The sequence below is a fragment of the Setaria viridis genome, chromosome 2 (genome assembly GCF_005286985.2).
Source record: "Setaria viridis chromosome 2, Setaria_viridis_v4.0, whole genome shotgun sequence".
NCBI lineage: Eukaryota > Viridiplantae > Streptophyta > Magnoliopsida > Poales > Poaceae > Setaria > Setaria viridis.
Window position 1 is genome coordinate 31317392 of NC_048264.2, and position 23145 is coordinate 31340536.

Here is a 23145-nt window from a genome sequence, read left to right on the forward strand (position 1 = left end):
TGTTACAGTGTTGGATGAGTTGTGCGAGGTAGACATCCCTACTGATGAGGGGATTGAGGTTCTCAGTGATGCGATGAACCAGTACATACTGCGACATCGTCGAGATATCATTCTGAATGCATCGCTAGAAACCTCGTGGCCGAGCTAAGAACTACCCCTTCAAAATTCAAATGCTGACACGGAGCAGCCGATGTTGTCGCATGTGCAGGGAGCTAACAATGAGGATGAGCAGCCAATTCTATCACCTATCCAAGAAGCTCCCAATGAGGACGATGGGACATCAGCACTAGAAGGCGATGAACGAGTAGATGATTTAGAAGTTAATGATCCAACATCGCTTTCACCAGCATCTCCACCTCCCAAGAGGCCAGCAATACCTCGTATGGTCAGCACATATGAAAAGGCTCCATCAGCAGACGTCGATAAGTTTTTAAACGTATTGAAGAAGAAGGCTTCATCTTCCAGTGAAAAATCTATAACTCGCAGCGCCTCTCGGCAAAAGGAAAAGGATCAAAACCTCAATTCTTTTGCGTCAAATGATATCCCAAGCATTATGAGCAAGGAAAACCATTCTTGTATTGGTCGGATCTGCTGAAGGGCTCATGGGAACTGCATAAGCTGCATGGATGGATCATGAATGCAATGAAGCAAGGAATTCAATAAATCACCGCGCATGTCCCAACTAAGGTTTTCCTTGGCGTTCTCCCATACCAGATTGTGATCAATTTTGAGGGTTCGCACAGACTTTATCATTGACAACACCTCGACATGAATCTCATTCTGTATGGTGCTTGTAAGTCCACATGTACTGCATACACGAGTTTTAAATACATACGTATTTTATTTCAAGTACCTGAGCAACCTATTCTGCAAGATGCAATGGAGTGAGGAAGAATTGACGCACGGCAGGTTCAAGGTAGCGTACCTTGACCCATCACGAATAAGCGAGCCAGAGCACAAGCTCAAAATGACGGAAACGATCAAAGCACAAATAGAAGCAGCAGCGACACAAGCAGAGAAAGATACTATAAAAATAAAAGCCCACAAAGAAGAAATGCACAAAGTGTCCGTATACATTGCAAAAGTAATGAATAAAAAGGCTAACAAGGATTATATCATGATTCCTTATGGTTTTGAGTAAGCTAGTTTTAATTACTATATATATACTAGGTGTTATTTAATATCGTCTATAATATAAATTATTTTAATATAATGTACAGATCACTGGATTTGCATCATTATTTTACCCAAGCTAGGAGAAGCAGTGGTCCTCGACTCAGTCAGCTATCATAGAGATAGGTACAAGGATTTTATAGGCATTATACAAAAATAAGACATTCCTTGGTAGTACTTAAATGCATGTTGACATTCTATGCACCTAAGTTGTATTACTAACTCTTATCTTTATACCCTCAAAGTGCGTACAAGCTTTACATACTAAAAGGCGGGATCCACAATCCAAAAAGGACAAAAGCTATGAAAATAATACATCATAGATTCGTAAGAACATAAATTTTGGTTTTTTTCATATAATGTAGACTTGTCATTAATAACAACTCATCATTTTTCTATTTGTTTGCAGTGCCACAAGCAACCTCCCAGCTCTGTTCTATGTGGTACTACATGTGCGAGTTCATCATAAATAATGGGAGGTACTGGACGAACCCTGAAGACGTAAGTCTCTTATACACTACCATGTGCTAACTTCCTAATGTCAATACATCCTAATCTTCATTTACTGTATACCTGCAGATGCCTACCATCGACAGTAACTATAGCAAGATCAAAGATAAACAAATCAACAACATTTATACGAACATGGCGAGGTTCATCCTATGCAAGATTTGTCATGAGGATGGAGCATTCTTTGATAAAGATGGCGTGTTGATGGCAAACGAGTGCACAAATCTTCGTAGATGGACGTAGCAGTTTTAATATTAGCGTGGCAAAGAATAGCTCTATTCAAAATGTTGGACTTGTAATAATGTGAATTATATATTATGTATGATGTAGTTTATAATAATATGAATTATTTATTATTCAAGTTTATTGTTATGTGGTTGGAGATACATATTGCAATTTAACGGCTAAAAACTGGCGGGAAATAAAAATTATAAATAACTCATAGGAAATAATATATTGAATGGGAAAATACATATTAGTGGCGAGCGGCGTAACCACACCGTCAGCACAGAAAGCATATGTGCTGGTGGGTGGCTAATGTAGTCCGCCTGCAAAGAGCAGTCTGTGCTGGCGGGCGAGCACCCACCAGCACAGACGGCATTTGTGCTGACTCAAGGTTGCTGACGGGTGCGATACCCGTCAGTACAAACCTGTTCTAGCCGCCACCATAAATGCTTTGTGGGGTAGATTGCGTTGTCAACTGAAAATATTGGCGATTACAGTGATTGCCATTGTTGCGCGCGTGACAACGCCTAGCGAGGAGGGACAGACATGGGCTACCATTGGATCCGTACTCCAAGGGTCACAATTTACGAAGTACTTCGTAGTACCAACTGTAAACCGTTCTTTGTAACGGTTTTCTAAAGAATAATTGTACATTTTTCACCACAAACACTAAAGCCAAATTACACGATAATCACAGAACAATCCTAACCGTGCGTACGGTGCGGCGACCTCACCTCTCGATTTCGATAGGCTTTGTGCCGCTAACCACGTGCCCGAAGCCACGTTTCGCGACCTCGAGATCGTCCTCGTCGTCGTGGTCATCTCCGATGCTGAACCGGCCGTCGCTGTCGCCGCCGCCGCCGCCACCTTTTACCAGCGGCAAGTACTGCGGCTCCTCGGGGTAGCGGTTGGTGAGCTGCAGGTAGAAGAAAACGACGAACACCACGGTGCCGGTGAGGTACCAGCTGAACTGCAGGTTGACGAGCGACTTGGCGCGGTCGAGCGCCTCGTCGGTGCGGCACCGGACGACGTCGTGGCCTTCCTCTCGGTTGAGGAAGCACCCCTTGGGGATGAGCGCGGGCGTCCACAGCATGACGCCCATGACGATGAACCAGACGCCCTGGAACACGAGGCTCGCCGACCGGACCAGGCTCACCGTGAAGCTCCGAGGGTAGGGGATGCCGAGGAGCGTGGTGGCGAGCGTGACGGCGATGGCCGTCTGCAGCAGCCAGTGGAACTGGCCCTCCACGCCCATGTGGTCCGCCGAGTGGAGGTGGAAGATGAGTAGCTGCTGCGCGAACGCCGCGGCGGCCACGAGCTGCGACACCGCGTCACGCATCGGCGCCTTCACCCTGTCGAGGTGGATGGTGACCGCGGCGAAGGTGAGCAGCGCGAGCGAGATGGACGCGTGCTCGAAGTTGTGGAGGTGGTCGGACGGTATGGTGCCGTCGTCGTCGAAGGGCTGGTGCTTAGCGGGGCCGATGACGAGCTCCATCAGGATGGAGATCACGGTGCCGATGATTATGAGGATGAGCTCGAGGTGCCGCACGCCGCGCACCGGGAACCAGACCGGCGCCGAGTACGAGCTCGGCCGCAGCAAGAAGAGGCGGGTGTGGCTGAACAGCTGCCATAGGCCGATGAGGAGGAAGCCGGCGCCCGGCGCGACGTGCCCGACGAGGGTGCCCATGGCGTGCCGCCGCGCTCTGGCTTTGCGTGCACCAGGGCGAGTGGTACGGACAGGCGGACAGAAGGAAAAGAAGGTGGTGGTGGTGGCGTGTGGAGAGGGAAGATTTGAAGGTCGAAGGGTGTTGATGGGGAACCTGGAGGGGGGGTCTTAAGAAGGTTTGCAGGGTGTCTAGAGTGTTCGGAAGGTTTGAAGAGTATCCTTTATTTTAGTCTTGGATTTAGACGTCTTTTGCATGTGTTCTGATCAGCAGTGATGTGTTGGTGTTGAAAGCAGCTCACCAGGGTGATTTGTTCCTAGTTTTGTTTTGCTTGCTTGTCAGAGCTTCTAATTGAATACTAGATAGCTCAATTTTTTATTTGTCCTCTGATATGCTTGCTACGTTTTTTTAAGGTGGTTGTGGATAACACTCTAGTACTAAGGGGGATTTGATACCCTTGCTAAACTTTAGCACCTGTCACATTGGATGTTTGGATACTAATTAGGAGTTTTAGACATAGTCTAATTACAAAACTAATTGCACAGATGGAGTCTAATTCACGAGACGAATCTATTAAGCCTAATTAGTCCATGATTTGACAATGCGGTGCTATAGTAACCATTTGCTAATGATGGATTAATTAGCCTTAATAGATTCGTCTCGCGAATTAGACTCCATATGTGCAATTAATTTTGTAATTAGCTCATGTTTAGTCCTAATTAGCATATGAACATCCGATGTGACCCTGCTAAAGTTTAGCACCTCGTATCCAAACAGCCCCTAAATATCATTTGTAGCGCCCGCAATAGCGGCCGCTATAGTGGTAGCGATACTCTACCGCTACAAGGTACCCAAGATAGCATGTTTGGACTTAGCGGCCGCTATTGTCCACTATTGCCCCGTACATGTTAGGCCAATATACGCTATATTTACCGTTGAAGTGACATATGAATATGAATATGAATCAAATGGTAATAATAATATTTTAAATGGTTATTTAGGTAATGAGAGTTATTGGATGAAAAATGAATTTTTTTATTTATTGATATGGGAATTAATGTTAATATATATCCATACATCTTAATTATACCTATTTATTTGTGATTCTTATCGTAAAATGTAATGGTTAACTTAAAACTATAACTTTTTATAAGTAAACTTGATGTTAATATTTATATATGCTCTAAAATTGTGACTATTTTTTGAATTCCGCTATTTGGACTTAGCGTCCGCTATAGCATCCGCTATCCGCGATCCACAGTAATCCTTTACCATACCGCTAAACGCTATTTAATACCTTGCTACTGATACGTTGGATATCACTATAACAAGTTGGTTTATTCTTTGATACTACTCCATTCATTCATTTTGGGGAACATACAGTCTACATATCCATTCATTTTGATGAGTTACACTAAGCGTTTATCTTCGTCGAACTTGCAAGAAAATTTAGTTTTTGGCACAAAAGGGTACATTTAGATTCAATTTACTGTATACATATAAATATTTCCCTAGTCAACATTTATTCATGAAATAAAGGCATGTTTTTAGCTAGCTTTTGTCTAGTATTGGGTTGACTGTTCTCTACTGGCCAAATGGTCAACTCGTTTGTTTTCTCCCTTCCTCCCCTAAAAATCGTGGCTCCGTAGTTATCATCAGTATTGATAACGTGAGAGTTGGATAAGACTCCATGAACGCTTGTGATAGAAGATTATAGGTAATAAATAACTAAAGATTATACGGGTAAGGACTACGGACAAGGGAGATGAAAAACTCCGCTGATACTGTTCGTTGCCGCTGACAACACTCCTTTCTTTTCTTTATGCAGGACGCATCAAAGTTTGGGAAAGTCAAACTTTGTAAGTGTTTTGATCAGCAATTAGGTCTAGAAGTTATATCGATAGAATCATATTCACATATTTGAAACATGATACTGATTGCAACAATTTATAATGAATTCTTAAAGAAATTAACGGTTAAAATCTGATTTCTTCCAAATGCTAATATGCATGCATCGGTAACGAATAAGGAGGAAGTATTATATGCCTGTGGGGCCCAGCCACCGGGGAAAAGACTAACCCGGTTGACCCTCCCGTATAATAACCTCCACATAATCCGTTGCCGTTCTGAAACTTGTCACATTTGACTATAATGCCCTCGACCAAATCCATCCCGCTGGCCGCTGGACGATACAGGCCGCGCGACAGTGAAACGGAGAGAGGGGCAGACACGGGAACTCGTCCACGCCCGCGGCCGGGCCCGCGCCGCGCAAGCGGCTGCGGCCGCGCACAAGCCGTCGTGTCGGCTTTCACCTCGTGCGCTTGCCCCGCGCGCCTGGCACCGAGCGGCGGCCAAAGTCACCTGTCACCCTGTGGGGCGGGACAGCAGCCGCGCCCGCGCGCGCTCTCTCTAGCGTAGCGTGGCTTGCCATTTGGACAGCGGCGTCGCGTCACGCCACGTGACCCCTTTTGAGCCACAAGGTGAACGACTACGGGCGTGATTGCTTAGGGGTGTTTGTTATTTAGTCCGGATTAAAGTTTACGTCACATCAAATATTCGAATGTTAATGTGAAAGATTAAATATGAGCTAATTATAAAACTAATTACATAGATGTAGGCTAATTCACGAGACGAATCTATTAAGCCTAATTAATCCATCATTAGTGCATGTTTACTGTAGTACCATATTGTCAAATGATGGACTAATTAGACTTAATAAATTCATCTTGCAAATTAGCCTCCAACTAATTTTGTAATTAGTCTATGTTTAATACTCCTAATTAGTATCTAAACATTCGATGTGATAGAAATTTTAGGAGCTCCTAAATAACCAAACGGGGCCTTACAGTAAATGCACAGGCCAAGCTGTTCGCCAGAACCAGGGTGAGAATAACCAGGACGTGACCGTGCAGACAGGTACGATTGGTTTGCTTGTTTCACTTGAGACAGGCTGCACTGCGAAGCTGGTTGCTTGGCTACGGACTCGATTGAGACACAACGAGCTGGAAAACTTGACCCCTAGATGCGTGAGCTGCAGCGCACGAACCAGGCCTGCCCTAAACGAGTTTCAATTCCGTTTCTGTGGAGCAAGGCCGGAAGGCACCTCTTGCATTTGTTCAGCCAGGTTCACCTCTGCTTGCAGGCAACCAAACTTCCAGACAATGACTCTCGTGAGCCTGGTTGGGCCATATGTGCCCAACCAATCACACCCATAGAAGCCTGCGTGCGGGGCGGCTGGCAGAGAGCCAGAGTGTTAGAGATAGAGTTGTAAATATATTTGGAGAATATCTATTCCTGAGAGATACGGCTTGTAGTTTGTTAGCTTGTACTTTCTGTATACTCCAAGGTGTGTAACAATCTATTGTATTCCATGCGTCACGATCTTTGACGCCCATATAACACGAACCTGTCGCTGCCTAGGGCAATAAGCGACGTTCCTCCAACGCTTATTGCCCTTTGAATATTTTCATGGTATACAGAGCCAGAACCAATATATAGCCTTACCTCCAAACCACTATGGCCAGCTCCTCCAACTTTGGCTTCTTCAATCCATTGGCGAGCCACACTATTATCGAGAAGCCAGCCAAGAATAATCACGCACTATGGGAAGCGCAGGTGTTAGCAACGGTGCGAGGCGCGCACCTTGAAGGCTATCTGACCGGCGCCATAGAAGCTCCGGCAGCACTCATCGATGGCAAGACGGCGGACGGCAAAGACACCAAGGTTCCCAATCCACTTCTCGATGATTGGAAGGCTACTGACTAGTAGGTCCTTAGCTTCCTTGTCGGGTTGGTTTCAAGGGACGTGCTATCTCAAGTGGCATCCAAGAAGACTACTACTAAGGTATAGGGGGTGATCTAAGAGATCTTCTCCTTCCAGAAGCGTGCACGAGCAGTGAACACGCGGCTTCAACTATCGACCACCAAAAAGGGGTCCATGACAGCTGCTGAGTACTTCACAAAGATGAAGGCCTACAGCGATGAGATGGCGGCTGCTGGAAGAGAACTTGATGATGAAGAATTGGTGGAGTATATACTGACGGGTTTGGACTACGAGTTCAATCCATTGGTGTCAGCGGTGGTGGCCAGAACTGGTGCTATCTTCCTAGGTGAGTTGTATGCGAGCTCATGCAAGATGGTGGTCAGTCAGGATCATCCGCAAACATGGTGAACCATAGAGGAAAAGGGGGTGCAAACCGTGGCCGAGGTGGTAGCCGCGAGCGTGCCCCTGGGCGTGAACCTCCCAGTCCTCCTAGTCAAGGGCGTGGACGTGGCCTTGTTGGTTCAAACCAGCACTACAACAACAATGCAGGAAGTTGTAGCAACAGCAACAACAACGACAAGAGGCATGTCTGCCAAATGTGTTTCAAGAGGGGACACATGGTGGTTGACTGTTGGCATAGGTTTGATGAAAATTTTGTTCCTGATCAAAAACTTGTAGCTACTGCAACAGGATCTTATGGAGTAGATTCCAACTGGTATGTTGACAAGGGAGTTACAGACCACGTGACAGGTGATCTAGACAAACTCACAGTTCGTGACAATTACAATGGAGGAGATCAGATTCATACAGTCAGCGGAGCAGCTATGGACATAGTCATATTGTTCATTCCATTGTTAAAACCCCTAGTCGTGATCTGCATCTTAATAATGTTCTTTATGCTCCTGAAGCTTCAAAAAATCTTGTGTCCGTACATCGTCTACTTTCTGATAAGTCTGCCTTCCTTGAAATTCACCCAAATTTCTTTTTAATCAAGGATCAGGACACGAAAAATACTCTACTTAGAGGGAGGTGTCACAAGGGATTGTATCCACTTCCTTCTTCGCCTCCATCTAAACAAGCTTTTGGAGCCACCAAGCCCACGTTTGCAAGGTGGCATAGTCATCTAGGCCATCCATCTTCATCTATTGTTGAGCAAGTCATTAGTAACAATAATCTCCCTTGTTTAGTCGAGTCTAAAAGTGAGTCTATTTGTGATGCTTGTCAGAAAGCAAAGAGTCATCAGTTGCCATATCCTAAGTCTTCCAGTATATCAAAGTATCCTCCGCAACTTGTGTTTTCAGATGTCTGGGGTCCAGCACCAGACTCAGTTGGGAGAAAGAAATATTATGTTAGCTTTATTGATGATTATAGCAAATTCGCGTGGATCTATCTTTTTCATTTTAAGTCTAATGTTTTTCAAAAATTTCATGAGTTCCAAAGCTTTGCTGAACGACAACTTAATCGTAAGATCGTATCTGTTCATACCGACTAGGGAAAAACTCAATTCCTTTTTTAATAAAGTGGGGATAGCTCATTTAGTTTCTTGTCCTCATGCTCATCAACAAAATGGTGCAACCGAGCGTAAGCATCGTCATACAGTTGAAGTTGGCCTAGCTTTGCTTGCTCATGCCTCTATGCCCCTAAAATATTGGGATGAAGCCTTTCTTGCAGCCACATATCTGATTAAGTTCCTAGTAAAGTCATTCAGAATTCCACTCCCTTTGAACTTCTTTTTCATCAAAAACCTGATTACTCCTCTCTGCGGATTTTTAGTTGTGTTTGCTATCCCAACCTACGACCATATAATTCACACAAGCTTCAATAAGCAGTGTGCTTTTCTTGGGTATAGCAGTCTACATAAGGGATTTAAGTGTCTCGAAATTTCATCCGAACGTGTGTATATCCCATGTGATGTGGTTTATGATGAAACGGTCTTTCCATTCTCCCACCTTAACCCCAATGCAGGAGCCCAATTACAAGCAGAAATTTCCCTTCTCCCGTCTAGCTTGATAAATTCTAGACCAGCTAGCATTGGGGGGATCAAACTTTGGATTCCAGTATGACTAATAGTCCTAATTTAACTACTATCTCTAGTGAAGCTATTGTTGAAAATCAAGAATAGATACTGCCAGCTGGAGGTACACGCAGCAATCCAGCTTCTCATGCTGAACATGGAGAGGTTTCTGGCGCTGAAATCCAAGGAGAACCCTCCCCGATATTGCACGCTGCAGGTGGCAGCGGATCCCCTCCAGTGTCTGTGCGGCATACAGCTCCCGCGCACACGCCTGGCGAACCAGGCAGCGATGCATGCTGCCCCATTCCGCGAGCTCAAGCGTGGGATTCAGGGGGTGCTTCTACGACATTGCCTATGGGATCTGTTGCGCTGCCTTACGCTACTGCAGAAGATGTGGCATCTGGGGCTGATGCTCTCGATGTGGCGCCAACAGAACATGTGCGTCAAGCTCCTCCTGCTGCAAACAAACCAAAGACACGTTCGCAAAGTGGGATCAGAAAACCCAAGATATATACTGATGGCACTATTAAATATGGTTTATTCACATCTACAGAAGAACTACAAAGTTTAGATAAAGCCTTGAATAGTAAAAATTGGAAAGATGCAATAGATCTTGAATACATGGCGTTGATGAAAAAGAAAACTTGGCACCTAGTACCACCTCAAAAAGGAACAAATATTATTGATAGCAAAGGGGTCTACAAAATCAAGAGAAAAGCAGATGGAAGTTTGGATAGACATAAGGTTTACCTAGTTGCAAAAGGTTTTAAGCAACATTACGGCATAGATTATGAAGACACGTTTAGTCCAATTGTAAAGGCTGCTACTATTAGGACTGTTCTATCTATTGCTGTCTATCGAGGGTGGTGCTTACGTCAACTAGATGTACTCAATACCTTTCTTCATGGTTTTCTAGAAGAAAATGTCTAAATGAGACAGTCGCCTGGTTATGAGGACTCATCCCTTCTAGATTATGTGTGCAAGCTTGACAAAAACTTTATATGGTCTCAAATAGGTGCCAAGAGCATGGTATTCAAGGCTAAGTACAAAATTATGTGATCTTGGTTTTAAGTCATCCAAAGCAGATACTTCATTATTCTTTTATAGCAAAGGAGATGTTATTATTTTTCTACTTATCTATGTGAATGACATAATTGTAGTGAGTTCATCATCCAAGGTTGTTTTAGCATTGCTTAGGGACTTAAATCAAGACTTTGCACTTAAAGATTTGGGTGTTCTACATTATTTCTTAGGAATTGAAGTTGCGAAGGTACGTGATGGTATACTCTTAACTTAGGAGAAGTATGCTTCAAATTTATTAAAAAGAGTTGGTATGGCATATTGTAAACCTGTTAATACTTCCATGTCAACTAGTGAGAAATTGACCATAGAAGAAGGTTCTTTACTTGGTTCTAGAGATGCTACACAATATAAAAGTATTGTTGGAGCTTTACAGTATTTGACTCTGACTAGACCAGATATTGCATTCTCAGTTAATAAAGTCTGTCAGTTCTTGCATGCACCTACCACTGTTCATTCATTGGGTAGCAGTAAAAAGAATCTTGAGATATGATTCTGTGTGGCTTGGCCTTAGGATTACTAAGTCAGCCTCTACACTGGTTAGTGGTTTTTCAAATGTAGACTGGGCAGGCTGTGTTGATGATAGAAAATCTACGGGAGGATTTTCTATATTTTGGGGGACAAATTTAGTCTCCTGGAGTGCTAGGAAGCAACCACAGTGTCAAGATCTAGCACAGAGTCAGAATATAAATCTATTGCTAATGCAACAGCTGAGATTATGTGGATACAAACATTATTGCAGGAATTGGGAGTCCCAAGTTCAAGAGCTGCTAAGCTATGGTGTGACAACATAGGAGTAAAGTATTTATCTACAAACCCTGTGTTTCATGCAAGAACAAAACACATAGAGGTTGATTATCACTTTGTCAGAGAACAAGTTCTTGAGAAACTATTGGAAATCGATTATGTTCCCTCCGGAGATCAAGTTGCTGACGAGTTTACTAAACCCCTTTATGTTCGACAGTTAGAAAACTTCAAGAGCAATCTAAACTTAGATAGGTTAGATTGAGGGAAGGTGTTAGAGATAGAGTTGTAAATGTATTTGGAGAATATATGTTGCTGAGAGATACGACTTGTAGTTTGTTAGCTTGTACTTGTCGTATACTCCAAGGTCTGTAACAATCTATTGTATTCCATGCGTCAAGATCTTTGACGCCCATATAACACGAACTCATCGCTGCCCAGGGCAATGAGCAGGGCCGGTCCTGAGATTTGGGAGACCCAGGGCGAAAGTAAAACTTGGGACCCTTTAATATAAACATTATACAAATATATATGAAATGATACCAATAAATACTTAAATATATCTAAAAGCAATATTCATATCAAATTATTTAAACATATTACCTTAAAAGTTTCTTCTAACATTACTCGATGCAAAGTCAGGTTGATGTCAATCTCATCCAACAATTTCTTCTCGATGCATAATGTTGCCAAACCATTTAACCTCTCCTAAGCCATTATTGACCTCAAATAGTTCCTTAATAACTTCAACTTTGAAAAGCTTCTTTTAGCCGATGCGACAGCCACAGGACAGTAAATAAGAGACGGTAAGCAATGGAGACATTAGGGTAACAATCCACATCTCTGATATGCTCAAAAATCTCCATAGCAGACCTTACGCCATCTAGCAAAGTGAATTTCATAATCTTTAATTCAGAAATAATATCATATACCTCAACATCAGATGAACCATCAAAAGAAAAAGTTTCTGCAAATTTAGTGCAACATTCTTCAAATTCATTATCATTTAATGACTTCAAAGTGCTTGAACTCATAAAATATCTGAATATATCTTTAAACACCGTGAGTTCTTTAAACACCATGAGTCCTGGGCAGTGAGCGACATTCCTCCCACGTTATTACCCTCTGTATACTTTCACAGAGAACCCGGTCGTTCCGTCGCGCCGCCGGGCCGGGAATTCTCGTCGCGCCCACGGCCGGCGGAAAAGGCCGCTGCGCGGACACGTATGCCGCGATCGGTTTCGTGCTGGGAACGAGGGCGCTGACGGAGATCCATGGATTTGGCGCAATTAATGGCGGGCCGGTACTGGTACAACCGGCGTTCTAGAAGGCAGACCTGCGGGAGCCCGGCCTATCCGGACGTGTCGTATGACCTTCACCCGGAGCTGACCAAGCACTGGCGCACTTGCTACAAGTTCCTTGCCTGCAAGGGTAACGAATCCTCGGCCGCGACCAGACACGAATCGAATCGGAAAACGCAGCTCGGGAAGTCAACTCCGCTAGCGAATGCCACCATGGGATCGTCTTGAAGGTCCACATCGCCCAGCTAAGCTCAGGTTCAGGTCGCTTGTTTTGACTAATCACCAGGCGGATTCGAAACCAAACTCGCGGATCACGCAGCCTCCACCTCAGCGATGATGGTATCCCGCCCGCGCACGGCGGCTACCAGAGGCTGCTGATCTGAGGCCTCGTGCCCGGGCCTGTCTGAGCTTTCAGGTGCCAAACCGTTGAGCCCCAAAAGCAGTGCAAAGTGACCGGCTGTCCCGTAAAATAAACAGCGAAACGGAAGCTGATTCTCTTTCTCTAGAGGAGGCCAGGGGATCGAATCGAAGTAGGTGAGAACGCACTAGCAACCAGCATCGTTTTCAGGCCGTGAGCTGCTTAATCTCTTCTCAGCACCGGGCACGCGGATCCTGTGTGCGGGCGCTCGAAAAGACGGAGGGCGCCGCGGCTCCTTTCTCGGCTTTTCCTCCCGGCCTTCTCGGCTTTTCGTCGTCGCTCGTCTCTGCCCAGACGACGACCGGCCGGCCGGCGGCCGCCCGCCCGCCTTTACACATGCATGCACTCTATCTGATGAAAAGACAAAGGAGAGCGAGGGACGGGTTCGAAAAGTCGAGTTAATTTCGCGGCAACGGCGGTAGTCGTCGTCCGCGGTTTCGTGTCCGAACGAGATTACCGCGGGAGACCGACGCGACTGGCTCACCGGGAAGAAGGAAACGGCGGCGACCACTACTGCCTGAGCCCTGAGCGGATTGGGCGTTGGAGCTGAACGTGTGCAGATTCCATTTCAATTTTACTACTAGCGCTTGCAATTTGTTTGCGTGATTGCGGTCTTGTAAAAAAGAGACGACCGTGACGAGGTAGCGTAGCGCACCAATAATTTACGCCTCAGAATTATACGACGCCGCAACTGCTTTACCGAACCCCAGTTCCAAGTTACACGAAAGTAAGCGTGCGTCGTCAAGTCATCAAGGCGCATCTAGACGTCTTCTTCCGTAAGAATCAAACCTTTCCTCGGTGAGTTTTGGTAAGAACCACTTGAGCGCATAAACAAATTCAGCAAATCAAAGTTGCCGAAGCTTCTTTCGCCAATTCGCCTGACGGGAGTAACCTGATGAACTGATCAAGTGAACAACGAGAACCACGAAAAGGAGGTCTTCCGGGATCCGTTATGCACAAAGCGAAGTACTTGTTGTCTCTGGGCAATTCGGAGGAACTTGACTGAAACATTCGCGTCCAGCTCGTACCGTTTCGGAAGGGGCAGCGACGCGTGACTGATCAGACCGGCTGACCACATGTTCCTTCGCTTCATCCTGCTGATCGTCGCACGTGAGCCTCGAGCTAGTTCGACGAGTCATACCAGCCCCGGATGCTGCCGTTGTTCTAGAGCTGTTGACGATCTAGAGACGCTTGACAGTTGGGCACGTGGCGCTGATTTACTTGTTGATAGACTGGCACTGTACATACAGAAGAAAACGACCGGCCGGAAAACACGATCCCAGACGAGACTTGTCAGCTGTCTCCATCTTATCCGGCCTTCACTGAGATCAATCCAGCTGCCAGTTTGGATTTGTCAAACAGCAGCAGGAACGCAAGGACAGCATGTCTTCACGGAAAATGCAAAACCACGGGTACGTGTATGCTTATCTTAGCTGTTGATTTTTCTCCATTCAATCGTTGATTCACTACCTACCCACGTACTTCTTATCTACCCATAATCCATCTCACCATTGATTCAAAAATGAATGGCTCGGATAGCTCATACGGTCACAAGTGAAATATCCATGTCTATGTCTTCACCCACATTGTGGCTGCAGTCTGGTATCTGGGGGCACCGCACAAGCAACTGCAAGTTTGCAACACATTGCGGCTGCAGTCTGGTATCTGGGGGCACCGCACAAAAGCGGAGGGGTAAATGTACAATATTGCTACGGGTGGAACACTGCTGGTTACGGTCGGTTGTCACGCAGCAATTCTATGTGAACAAGATCACTGTAGTTTCGTCGTCATAAAAGAAAGAGGAATTCCAAAGAAAAAACATGATCAATTTTTCTATGTGAACATGACACTTCTCCAGTAGCTGGCCTGGCCCGTATCCGCCCTAGAAAGGGGAAGGCCCATATTACATGGGCCCAAAGTGGAGGATATCTCTCTCCTTGAGCTACGTCGATTAAATGGGCCAAGCGCGATAGTCAAACTGGGCCGTTGTTCCGTCAGGTCGATCCGGTTCGGCGGGCGGCGCTCGGCTAGCTCCACTGTCCACTCCAATCCATCATCCTCCTTGACCGCCGGAGCAAGAAAAGGAAGGTCAACGATAGACGGCTCTGTCTGATCCGCAAACAGCGACAGACAGCCAGGCGAGCCGGACCGATGGCAACCCCGTGCGGCGCGCCGGCGCGGTGCCTGCGTTGCCCTGCGCCAGCGCCACACCGCGCCATGCCCGCGCGCGCGCGACACGTAGCCAGCGCCACGCGCCCGGCCTGTCGAGGCCTACCGCCTACGTGCGTAGCCACGACCTGCGTCCCCATGCATGGCACGGAAGAGGGCTACCATACCGGCCGAGCCAGCCCGAGGGACGGGGTGGGCATGATGCGTGCATCTGCCACACGCTCTCGTCCTGGCGCGATGACGCACACGCAGCCCAACGCGCCTTCACGCCCCTCGCCGCAGCGCCCACTGACGGCGTACGTGAACGGCGATGGTGAGCGACTGTGCGCTGCGGATGGTCCCGGCGGAAACCCGAGAAAGCCGTGCCGTCCCCTCCCCCACGTACGAGTACGATTCTCTCTCCTTGCAAGTTGCAATGGCAGATTGGCAGTGCGCAGGCCATCGGCTCCGATCCGGCGATCCCTGACTCTGATCTCAGTCTGGGCTAGCTAGTACGCCAAGCCAAGGTTTCTCTGGCTGCTTTCTGCCGGCAATGCATCATGCCGGCTCAGCACGCAGGCTTGCGGGCGTAATTGTGGTCAGGGACACGCATGCAGCCGCAGGGCCAGGGCGCTGATCACTTGTGATTTCTGAACGTCTTCGCCTCCTCCCGGTGTTCAGCGTTCAGACTTCAGAGCCATAGCAACCATGCGCAAGCAAAGCATGCATGCATTCAAGTTGACCTTTCAAGATGATGCAACCGGCTACGCATGCAGCCCACTGTTGACGTGGTCCTCTGCTCCCTGACTCATCTGCTGCCTCAAAACAGAGTAACGCGAGGAGTCAGTGCCTAGAAATAACTAAAGATGCATGAGGACGACACACAGTATACTGCCCTCACTGAATCGGTAGAGAGAGATTTTAAGGGACGTGCAACTGGATCGAGTGGCAACAGGCGAGGACGCATGCGGTACAGCAGTAGTACCACTGACGAGGTCGTTGTGCACTCCAACGTCGCCTATTACTCGACAAGGCCCCGTGAACCTTCGCTTGGCTTCGCCATCAGTCAGCAAGACCAAGCTGCCATACAGCTAGGCACGAAGCTAGAGCTTGCACGCAGACACGCCCCTTGTCAAGCTACAGTACCGCGAGCCATGCATGCCTCACATGAACAGACAGAGCGGCTACTTGTCGACTTCCCGCGCCACACCTTCGACCCCCCTCTGTCCCGCGTCCCAGTTTGGGGCCGAGGAGACACGCGCATACGTGGAGAGCGCCCGGACGGCCGGACCGACGCGCAAGCGGCCAACCAGCCTCGATAGCTTCAATTCCTCCCTCGGCCGGACCGGCCGGCAAGGACCGGGGATGACGGCGACGTGCTTCTGCACTGGCCAACCAATCCGGTGGTGGACGGGGCCGTGCCGCCCATCCATCTGTTCGGCCGATCGCCGTCGCGGTAATATCCGATCGCGATCGCACGAGCCAGTGGCCGCGACAGGCCGATCGATGGGTCCGCGAGCGATGGGTCTGCGCACTCGCCCCGCGCCGTTGAGTTGAATGGTGTGGTTGGGCTTGGCCGTCGTCCGAGAGGGACGGGGAGGAGCCAGACCGATCGAAAAGCTTGTGTGTTTTTGGGGGCGTGACAGCCACCAACGCGAATGAATGGCGTGAGCGAGAGCCATGGCAATCGATCGAAGCCCGGAGACAGCGCCACACCTATTAGCGAACCGCATCCACGAACATTTATCTCCAGGGTCTGGCCGGAATCGAACGGTGATGCGTTTTGCACTGTACTACAACCATGGCAAGATAATCAAATTGAACTGCGCACAGCCTGTGTCCGTTCATAGTTTTCTACTACATCGGACTGGGCGCTTTCAGATGCAAGCAAAGCAAGCAAGAAGGCTTGAGACTTTTCTTCGTCGCTGCGGACGTCCGGGGACCGTTGCCGTCGTGATGCCTGATGCGCGCCGGGAAGCAAAGCACGGTAGCAGGGCGCAGGGAGCAGCCAAGCAGACAGGGCGCCCTGGGGCGTCGCCGTCCACGACCCGCATGCGCCGTGGGGCTGCTGGGGCGGGCGGGCGAAGCAGATCGAGCAGCAAGCAAGCTTGTGGACAGGTGCTGGGGAGCCATCGCTTTAAAGGCAAGGGGGGCTCTCTCGATCTCAAATCTCATCACCTGGCCTCGCTCGCTGCAAATGGTGAGGTGCGCCGGTTGCCCCAGTGCCAGGTCGCGTAGCCGTCTGCGGGTAAACGATAGGGCCTTACAGTTGTGCCTGTCGTCTGTCGACCACGACGTACCTGTCTGTCAGGGTCAGTATTTAAACTTTTCCGGTGCGCATCGACTTTCCTGATGCTAACGAATTACAGCAGAAATCTGGTCTACAGTTCATGGAAAGAAAAAGGGTATAAATAGTTAGACTTAGATGAAGATCGGGGTGAACAGATTGAGGCAGAGCCGCAGAGGGCACATGCCGCATGCGCTTCCAATTCTGCCTCTGCAGCTCCGCAGGCAGCCACTGGGCCGATCCCTGAAACATTCGTGCCAATCCTAGCACAGTTCCTCGTCCAGACCAGGGGTCGTACTTGAGGAGGGGCGTTGGTTGAATGCGCCACGCCGGTGTCGCTGACGGCCACAGGTCTGGCTGCCCGGCCGGACGGGACCATGGCATCCATCCATCCATCCATCTGCAAAGGAGAACGGACAGTTATGGCGGCAGCGACGCTCATGTGAATCCTTAAACGGATTCACCCACCTCAGTTAATTCTGTACTGCCGCGCGCGGCGTGCGGCGTGCCCCCCTGACACCTGATCCGATCCACTGGCTGGCTGGCTACCTCCTCGGACGGCAACAGCACACTGATGCACGTCCCAAGCGTGACCGGCCTCGCTCGCCGTCGCCGCCGTACGCCATGGCAGTTTGCTTGCTTGGTAGCTAGGGCCAGGACCCGGCCCCTGGCCCGGATGGGGGGAACGCGGCGGTGAGCAGAGCCGGTGAACAGTGCGAAACATGGAACGGCGGCGTGCGCGCGTGCGTGCATGATTGATGGGTTCATGGGACGGATCCAGATGTAGTAAACTAAGCCTGACAAAACCAGGAGCCATGCTTGGTCGATGGATCGTGACAGGGATACGATGCTTGCTTGTGCATCCTTCGGTCGCTAGGGAAATGACAAAAACAATTGCATAAACCAGAGCTAATTGGCCAGACGAATTCATTAAATTTAATTAGTTCATGATTAGCGCATGTGATGCTACGATAAACATGTGCTAATCTTAAATTAATTAGACTTAATAGATTTGTCTCGCGAATTAGCCCTCATTTATACAATTATTTTTATCATTAGCTTATGTTTAATACTTCTAATTAGCATCAAACATCCGATGTGACTCGGACTAAACTTTAGCCAAACGATCCAGACACCCCGAGGTGCGATTTGCAGCGCTTGAGGTCAGTTCCATGTCGGCACGGTGCTTAAACAACCGCGGAAGTACGCGACGTTCAATCATAGCGGAATGTGGCAACGCGAGAATGTCTACAGGAGCTGGATTGTTTGCTGGGTGTGTTCTCAACAAACAACTCTAGTTTGTACAAGCACAGGCGCTTTTGCAGAGGAAGGATTCTAAGGGCAGCTTTTAGTTTGTTTAGTATATGTTTTCCTGCCACAAGCAACGCCAGCATCTGCCTATAAAAGTTACCAACTGATCGTCAATGCCAGCAACCTTTCGACGTCACGTGTCGCCTCCTGTTCACTTCGTAGCGTTCGTGATTGAATGTTGCAGCAGCCAGCCAGTTGTTCACTTGGCTAAATGAAAGACACGGCGTGTACGAAGAACGTTGAGATGTGCGCACCGATGGCGCCCGCATCGTTGTCTGTCAAGGCGCGGATCCAAACTCCGGACACGAGTTGCTCTCATCATTCAAATCAAAGAAAAAGATGGTAAGGGCTGCTGCGGGGAGCCAGTTTTTTCGCGGCTCGCATAATTTGACCACCCGGCGGTCGATCGATTGTTCCCATCCACTTCGCCGGCCGGCATTTGCAGCCCCCAGTTGATAGATTCTCTCTGTTCCGGCGAACGGCCACGAAGAAAGCTGACGACGTTGGCATTTCACGGACCAACGCTCACCGGTGACCGAACCATGAAAACAGCTCGAAACCGTCCCGACACCAGTTCATCAAACCGAGCAGCAGCCTGCGTGAGTCCACGTCGACGACGACATCTCTCGCTCGGTAAGTTGCTAGTTGCGGCATCTATCTGCCGGCGGCAGCTGGTTCGGAGTTACCGACAGCGAGGTGGCGCTGAGCGACCCGGCGATGCCGTGCCGTCCGCGTCGCTGGGGATCGGGGGTATCCTGGGCGAGGGCGAGGGCGCTTGCGAGTCGGGCCTCGCGGACGGCGACGCGACCACCGGACACCTGACGGTGGCGTGCACAAGCGCTTCGGAGGAGAGGGCGCACGTCGCCATCCCCCCTTCCTCCACACGCCTGCCCGCCCGCCGGCAAACGCGAACAGCCACGTACGTACGGCGTACCTGCCCCCGGCCGCGGGATGAGTGGATCGATCGATCGAATGATCCTACTACGTGCGAACCATGCCTCTTTTGGAATCGCACACGGGCGGCACCGTAGTACTAGTAGCTAGTACCCCAGCTTTATTCCTAACAAAATAAACAATATGTCAGGGGCCTATGCGTAAACTTTAGAGCTTCTGCTTCAACTAGATTTTCGAGAGATTGTCTGCAGCTAGGTCTAGCTTCTTGGGCCACACCTATTAAAAAGAAAATGAAAAGAAAAAAACCGACCAGGCGAAAGGAATTTAAAGCATGTCTCCATTTAAATGGGAAAGCGTGCTTTTCCTTCACTTTCCATCCGTTCCAACCCTCTCGTGGGGTACTTCAATATATTATTAGCTAGACGTACGTGCCTTCATCTTCATCCCGTTGTATGATCAAGGTTTTAAATCTCCAACTAAAGGTATTTAACGGATGACCTCTAAAACAGCTATAGCGGAGCTAAATGAGACTATAGCGGGTTACAACTGTTAGTTGTACATAAATACAAATAGTTTGATCAGCCTCAAACAGCTATAACTGGCTGGCGACAACTATAGCCGGAGATTTAAAACCTTATGTATGATGCAACAGTACGACATTAAACACCTGCTAATTGCTTGGAACAGTGTTCTAAATAAGACAATGGGGAGTAGTTGTTTAGGTTTAGTATAGACTCTTGTGCCTTTAAAACGTAACACGAGCAGGGGCTCAAAGTGGGCTTTCAACTGATGAAGTCCATTCAGGTATAAAGTCAGACTTGTGGTATTTTCTCCCTGTTACTCCCGCCGCCGGTTCAAAATAATGTCGTTTTACAATTACTGCTACACGATTTTTTTTACTTTAGCCCTCTATACATAAAAAATAAAACTATATATTAGCAATATAAGATATATATTACTAGATTCATCATGAAAAAGTAATTTCAAAATAGTTTTTACCTTTCTCTAAAATGTCAAATTTGTCAAAGCTTTGTTGTTAAATGGTGTCGATCATTATTAGCGACATGGATATTGAACGAGTATATATCTTAGTGTAAAATGACCATACTTCTTGCCACTTGATGAAAGAAGAGTGGAAAAAAAACAAATATTGATGGGTGGAGAAAGTATTTTCTTGCTATATAAAGTTGTTAAAAGATGTACGTTCCCCACCCATGGGATGTGGACCATGAGCATCTCGGGGAGCAAGTGTTATCATTAGTATTTTTTAATCAAGCTGGCTCATTCATTTAATATAAACGTTCAGAGATTACAACATTTTGATACAACCAAGAATACAATGCCTGAAGATCGAGAAAGCAACACACTCACTCGCCCTAGCAAGAAGATGAGCCACCTCATTAGGGTTTGAGATAAGAGTTTTCTTACAATGGTTGTAAGGAACCGATGTTACTTCTAGGTACCTGAGAGAAATGTTATGCTTCAAGAGAAACAAACACGGTCTAAAATACAAGAAAACAAAGAAAAATCAACGTAAACAAAATCCTGAATTCATTATTTGCATCAACTGCCAAGGAGCCAGCAGATGATGTAGGAGTCAACAAATCTGAGCAAGCACAGCATTTAACACTTCCCCTGTGTACCCTTACCCTGGTCCCGTTGCTACCCACCGAATTTAACCCTTTTTAGCAGGGAACACGCCCAATACATCAGAACAGCAGCTTGCTCCATGCCAACATACCACCATAAACGCAACAGCAGCAGGGGGCAGGAGAGAAAAGAGCTCCTGCCTCCGTAGGCTAGCTGTAGGTCTCCCTCCCCCCTTGCATCCCTACACATCTCCCTTACCCTAAGCGCGCATCTGCTCGCGCTCTTGGGACGGCAAGGCAATGAGCGAGCAGGACGCGCAGCACGTCGGCGGCAGCCCCCCGGACACGGCCATCGAGTCGTTCTCGCAGCTCCCCTTCGTCCGCCCCAAGCCGCCGCAGCCGGCGGCGTCCTCTTCCAGCCCCTCGCCGATCCGGCTGTTCGGCTTCGACGTCCCGCCCGACGCCGCCACGCCCTCCACCGCGACCAGCGATGCCGCCGCGGCCACCGCCACCGCGGCGAGCCAGGCGGCGGGATCGGGCGCGGGCGCGGGTGACGGCGGCGGTGGCGGCGGAGGGCGCAAGTTCGAGTGCCACTACTGCTGCCGGAACTTCCCGACGTCGCAGGCCCTGGGTGGGCACCAGAACGCGCACAAGCGGGAGCGGCAGCACGCGAAGCGGGCGCAGTACCAGAGCGCCATGGCCATGCACCACCACGCCCACTACCCCGGCCACCCCCACGCGTACCCGGCCTTCACCAGCTACCACCACCGCTTTGGCATGGCGCGCTACGAGCCCCCGCCGGGGCCGCCGCCGCACTACCCCTCGTGGTCCAGCCACCTCCCGCAGGCTGCTCCGCCCGTGGTTCCGAGGTACTACGCCGGGGCCGGCTCCCTGTCGCAGCCGATCAACGGCAGCCCGGTGCCGGCTGCCGCGCTCTGGCGGGTCCCGGCCGTCACCGTGGCTGCGCCGCTGGCACGCCAAGAGCGGCCGGCGCCGCTGTCCTTGCCCGGACGTGAGGAGGAGGCAATGGTCGCAGGAGCAAGAAGAGGGAACGTAGCGGCAGGACAGGGCGGCTCGCGATTGTCCCTGTCTTCCTCGTCCTCCTCGTCCACCTCGTCGCAGCATGAACGCCGCCGGGGAGATGCTGCTGGGAACAGAGAGAATGTGAGTCTGGATCTCACCTTGTAATTCTATAGCTAGAGAGGGAAGAATGGGTGTGATCATTTAGCGGGTTCGTTGAGAACTTGAGATGGAGAAAAAAAAACTCTTCTTTAGCTCTTGGAATTTGTTTATTTAGGTAACGGCGCTCAGTTGAGAGATTCATTTGTTCGACTTTGTCTAATTCGTGCCTTTCGATTTCTTTATGAGAAATGGGAGACAAATGATGGAAGAAAAAACTTGGGAGAGATCGAGCGTGAAAATGACTGGTGCCATCCTTTCTGTCCCCTTTTAATTTTTCCGCTTAAAGCATCTTTTCTCTTTCTTCTTAAGAGTCACCTACTGGTACTGACTGATGCTTTTTATGTTCCTCAAATTATCTTCCTTCTTCTTTAATCATGTCTCTATGTACTTCAAGTTTCATTTGTCAAAACTGCCAAACATTCTCTCTCTCTACCAGTAGGGGGAAACCAGTAGGGGGAAACTAGTCCTGTTTCATTAAAAAAAAAAGCTAACCACTTTAACCCTACCCACGACAATCCCACTGGAACCACAACCAGCCAACAGCCTCTACCATCAGGCCAACCTTTTTCTCCCTCCGGCGCCCACTCTAAATCCCCAAATCATCAACCCTTAATGTCCAACTCTAACTCCTGAAATCTTAAACACTAAACTGTCAGAGAGTTTGCTGGAGAATCTCAGTCTTGCTGAAAATGGAGGTGAGTAGGGCCGCGCTCGCCGGAATGAAGGACGACAAAGGAGATAGAGGGCGTAGAATAAGGGAGAAACACCCTGATACGATACAAGTTTTCTCTAAAAATATTTTGGTCTAGCAAAATGATTCGCCGCAGTTTCGGATTAATCTTA

General features: G+C 48.5%; 2 protein-coding genes and 1 non-coding gene across 3 annotated transcripts; 2 read left to right on the forward strand and 1 right to left on the reverse strand.

Annotated features, from left to right (window-relative positions):
* Positions 1 to 2470: 2470 nt before the first annotated feature.
* LOC117845520 (uncharacterized) lies at positions 2471 to 3718 on the reverse strand. The gene has a single exon (XM_034726580.2). The coding sequence runs from the start codon at positions 3593 to 3595 to the stop codon at positions 2639 to 2641; it is 957 nt and encodes a 318-aa protein (XP_034582471.1). The 5' UTR covers positions 3596 to 3718; the 3' UTR covers positions 2471 to 2638.
* Positions 3719 to 7574: 3856 nt separating this feature from the next.
* Positions 7575 to 7707, forward strand: LOC117846655 (small nucleolar RNA Z247). The gene has a single exon (XR_004638383.1). It is a non-coding gene; the product is annotated as a small nucleolar RNA Z247 (small nucleolar RNA).
* Positions 7708 to 21188: 13481 nt separating this feature from the next.
* On the forward strand, positions 21189 to 22608 carry LOC117842880 (uncharacterized). Its single transcript, XM_034723404.2, has one exon. It carries the CDS (start codon positions 21421 to 21423, stop codon positions 22306 to 22308), a length of 888 nt encoding a protein of 295 aa, XP_034579295.1. The 5' UTR covers positions 21189 to 21420; the 3' UTR covers positions 22309 to 22608.
* The last annotated feature ends 537 nt before the right edge of the window (positions 22609 to 23145 follow it).

Bases quoted from the DNA above. Each gene is read 5' to 3' on its own strand.
- LOC117842880 (XM_034723404.2), top strand. From the start codon at position 21,421: ATGAGCGAGCAGGACGCGCAGCACGTCGGCGGCAGCCCCCCGGACACG.
- LOC117845520 (XM_034726580.2), bottom strand. From the start codon at position 3,595: ATGGGCACCCTCGTCGGGCACGTCGCGCCGGGCGCCGGCTTCCTCCTC.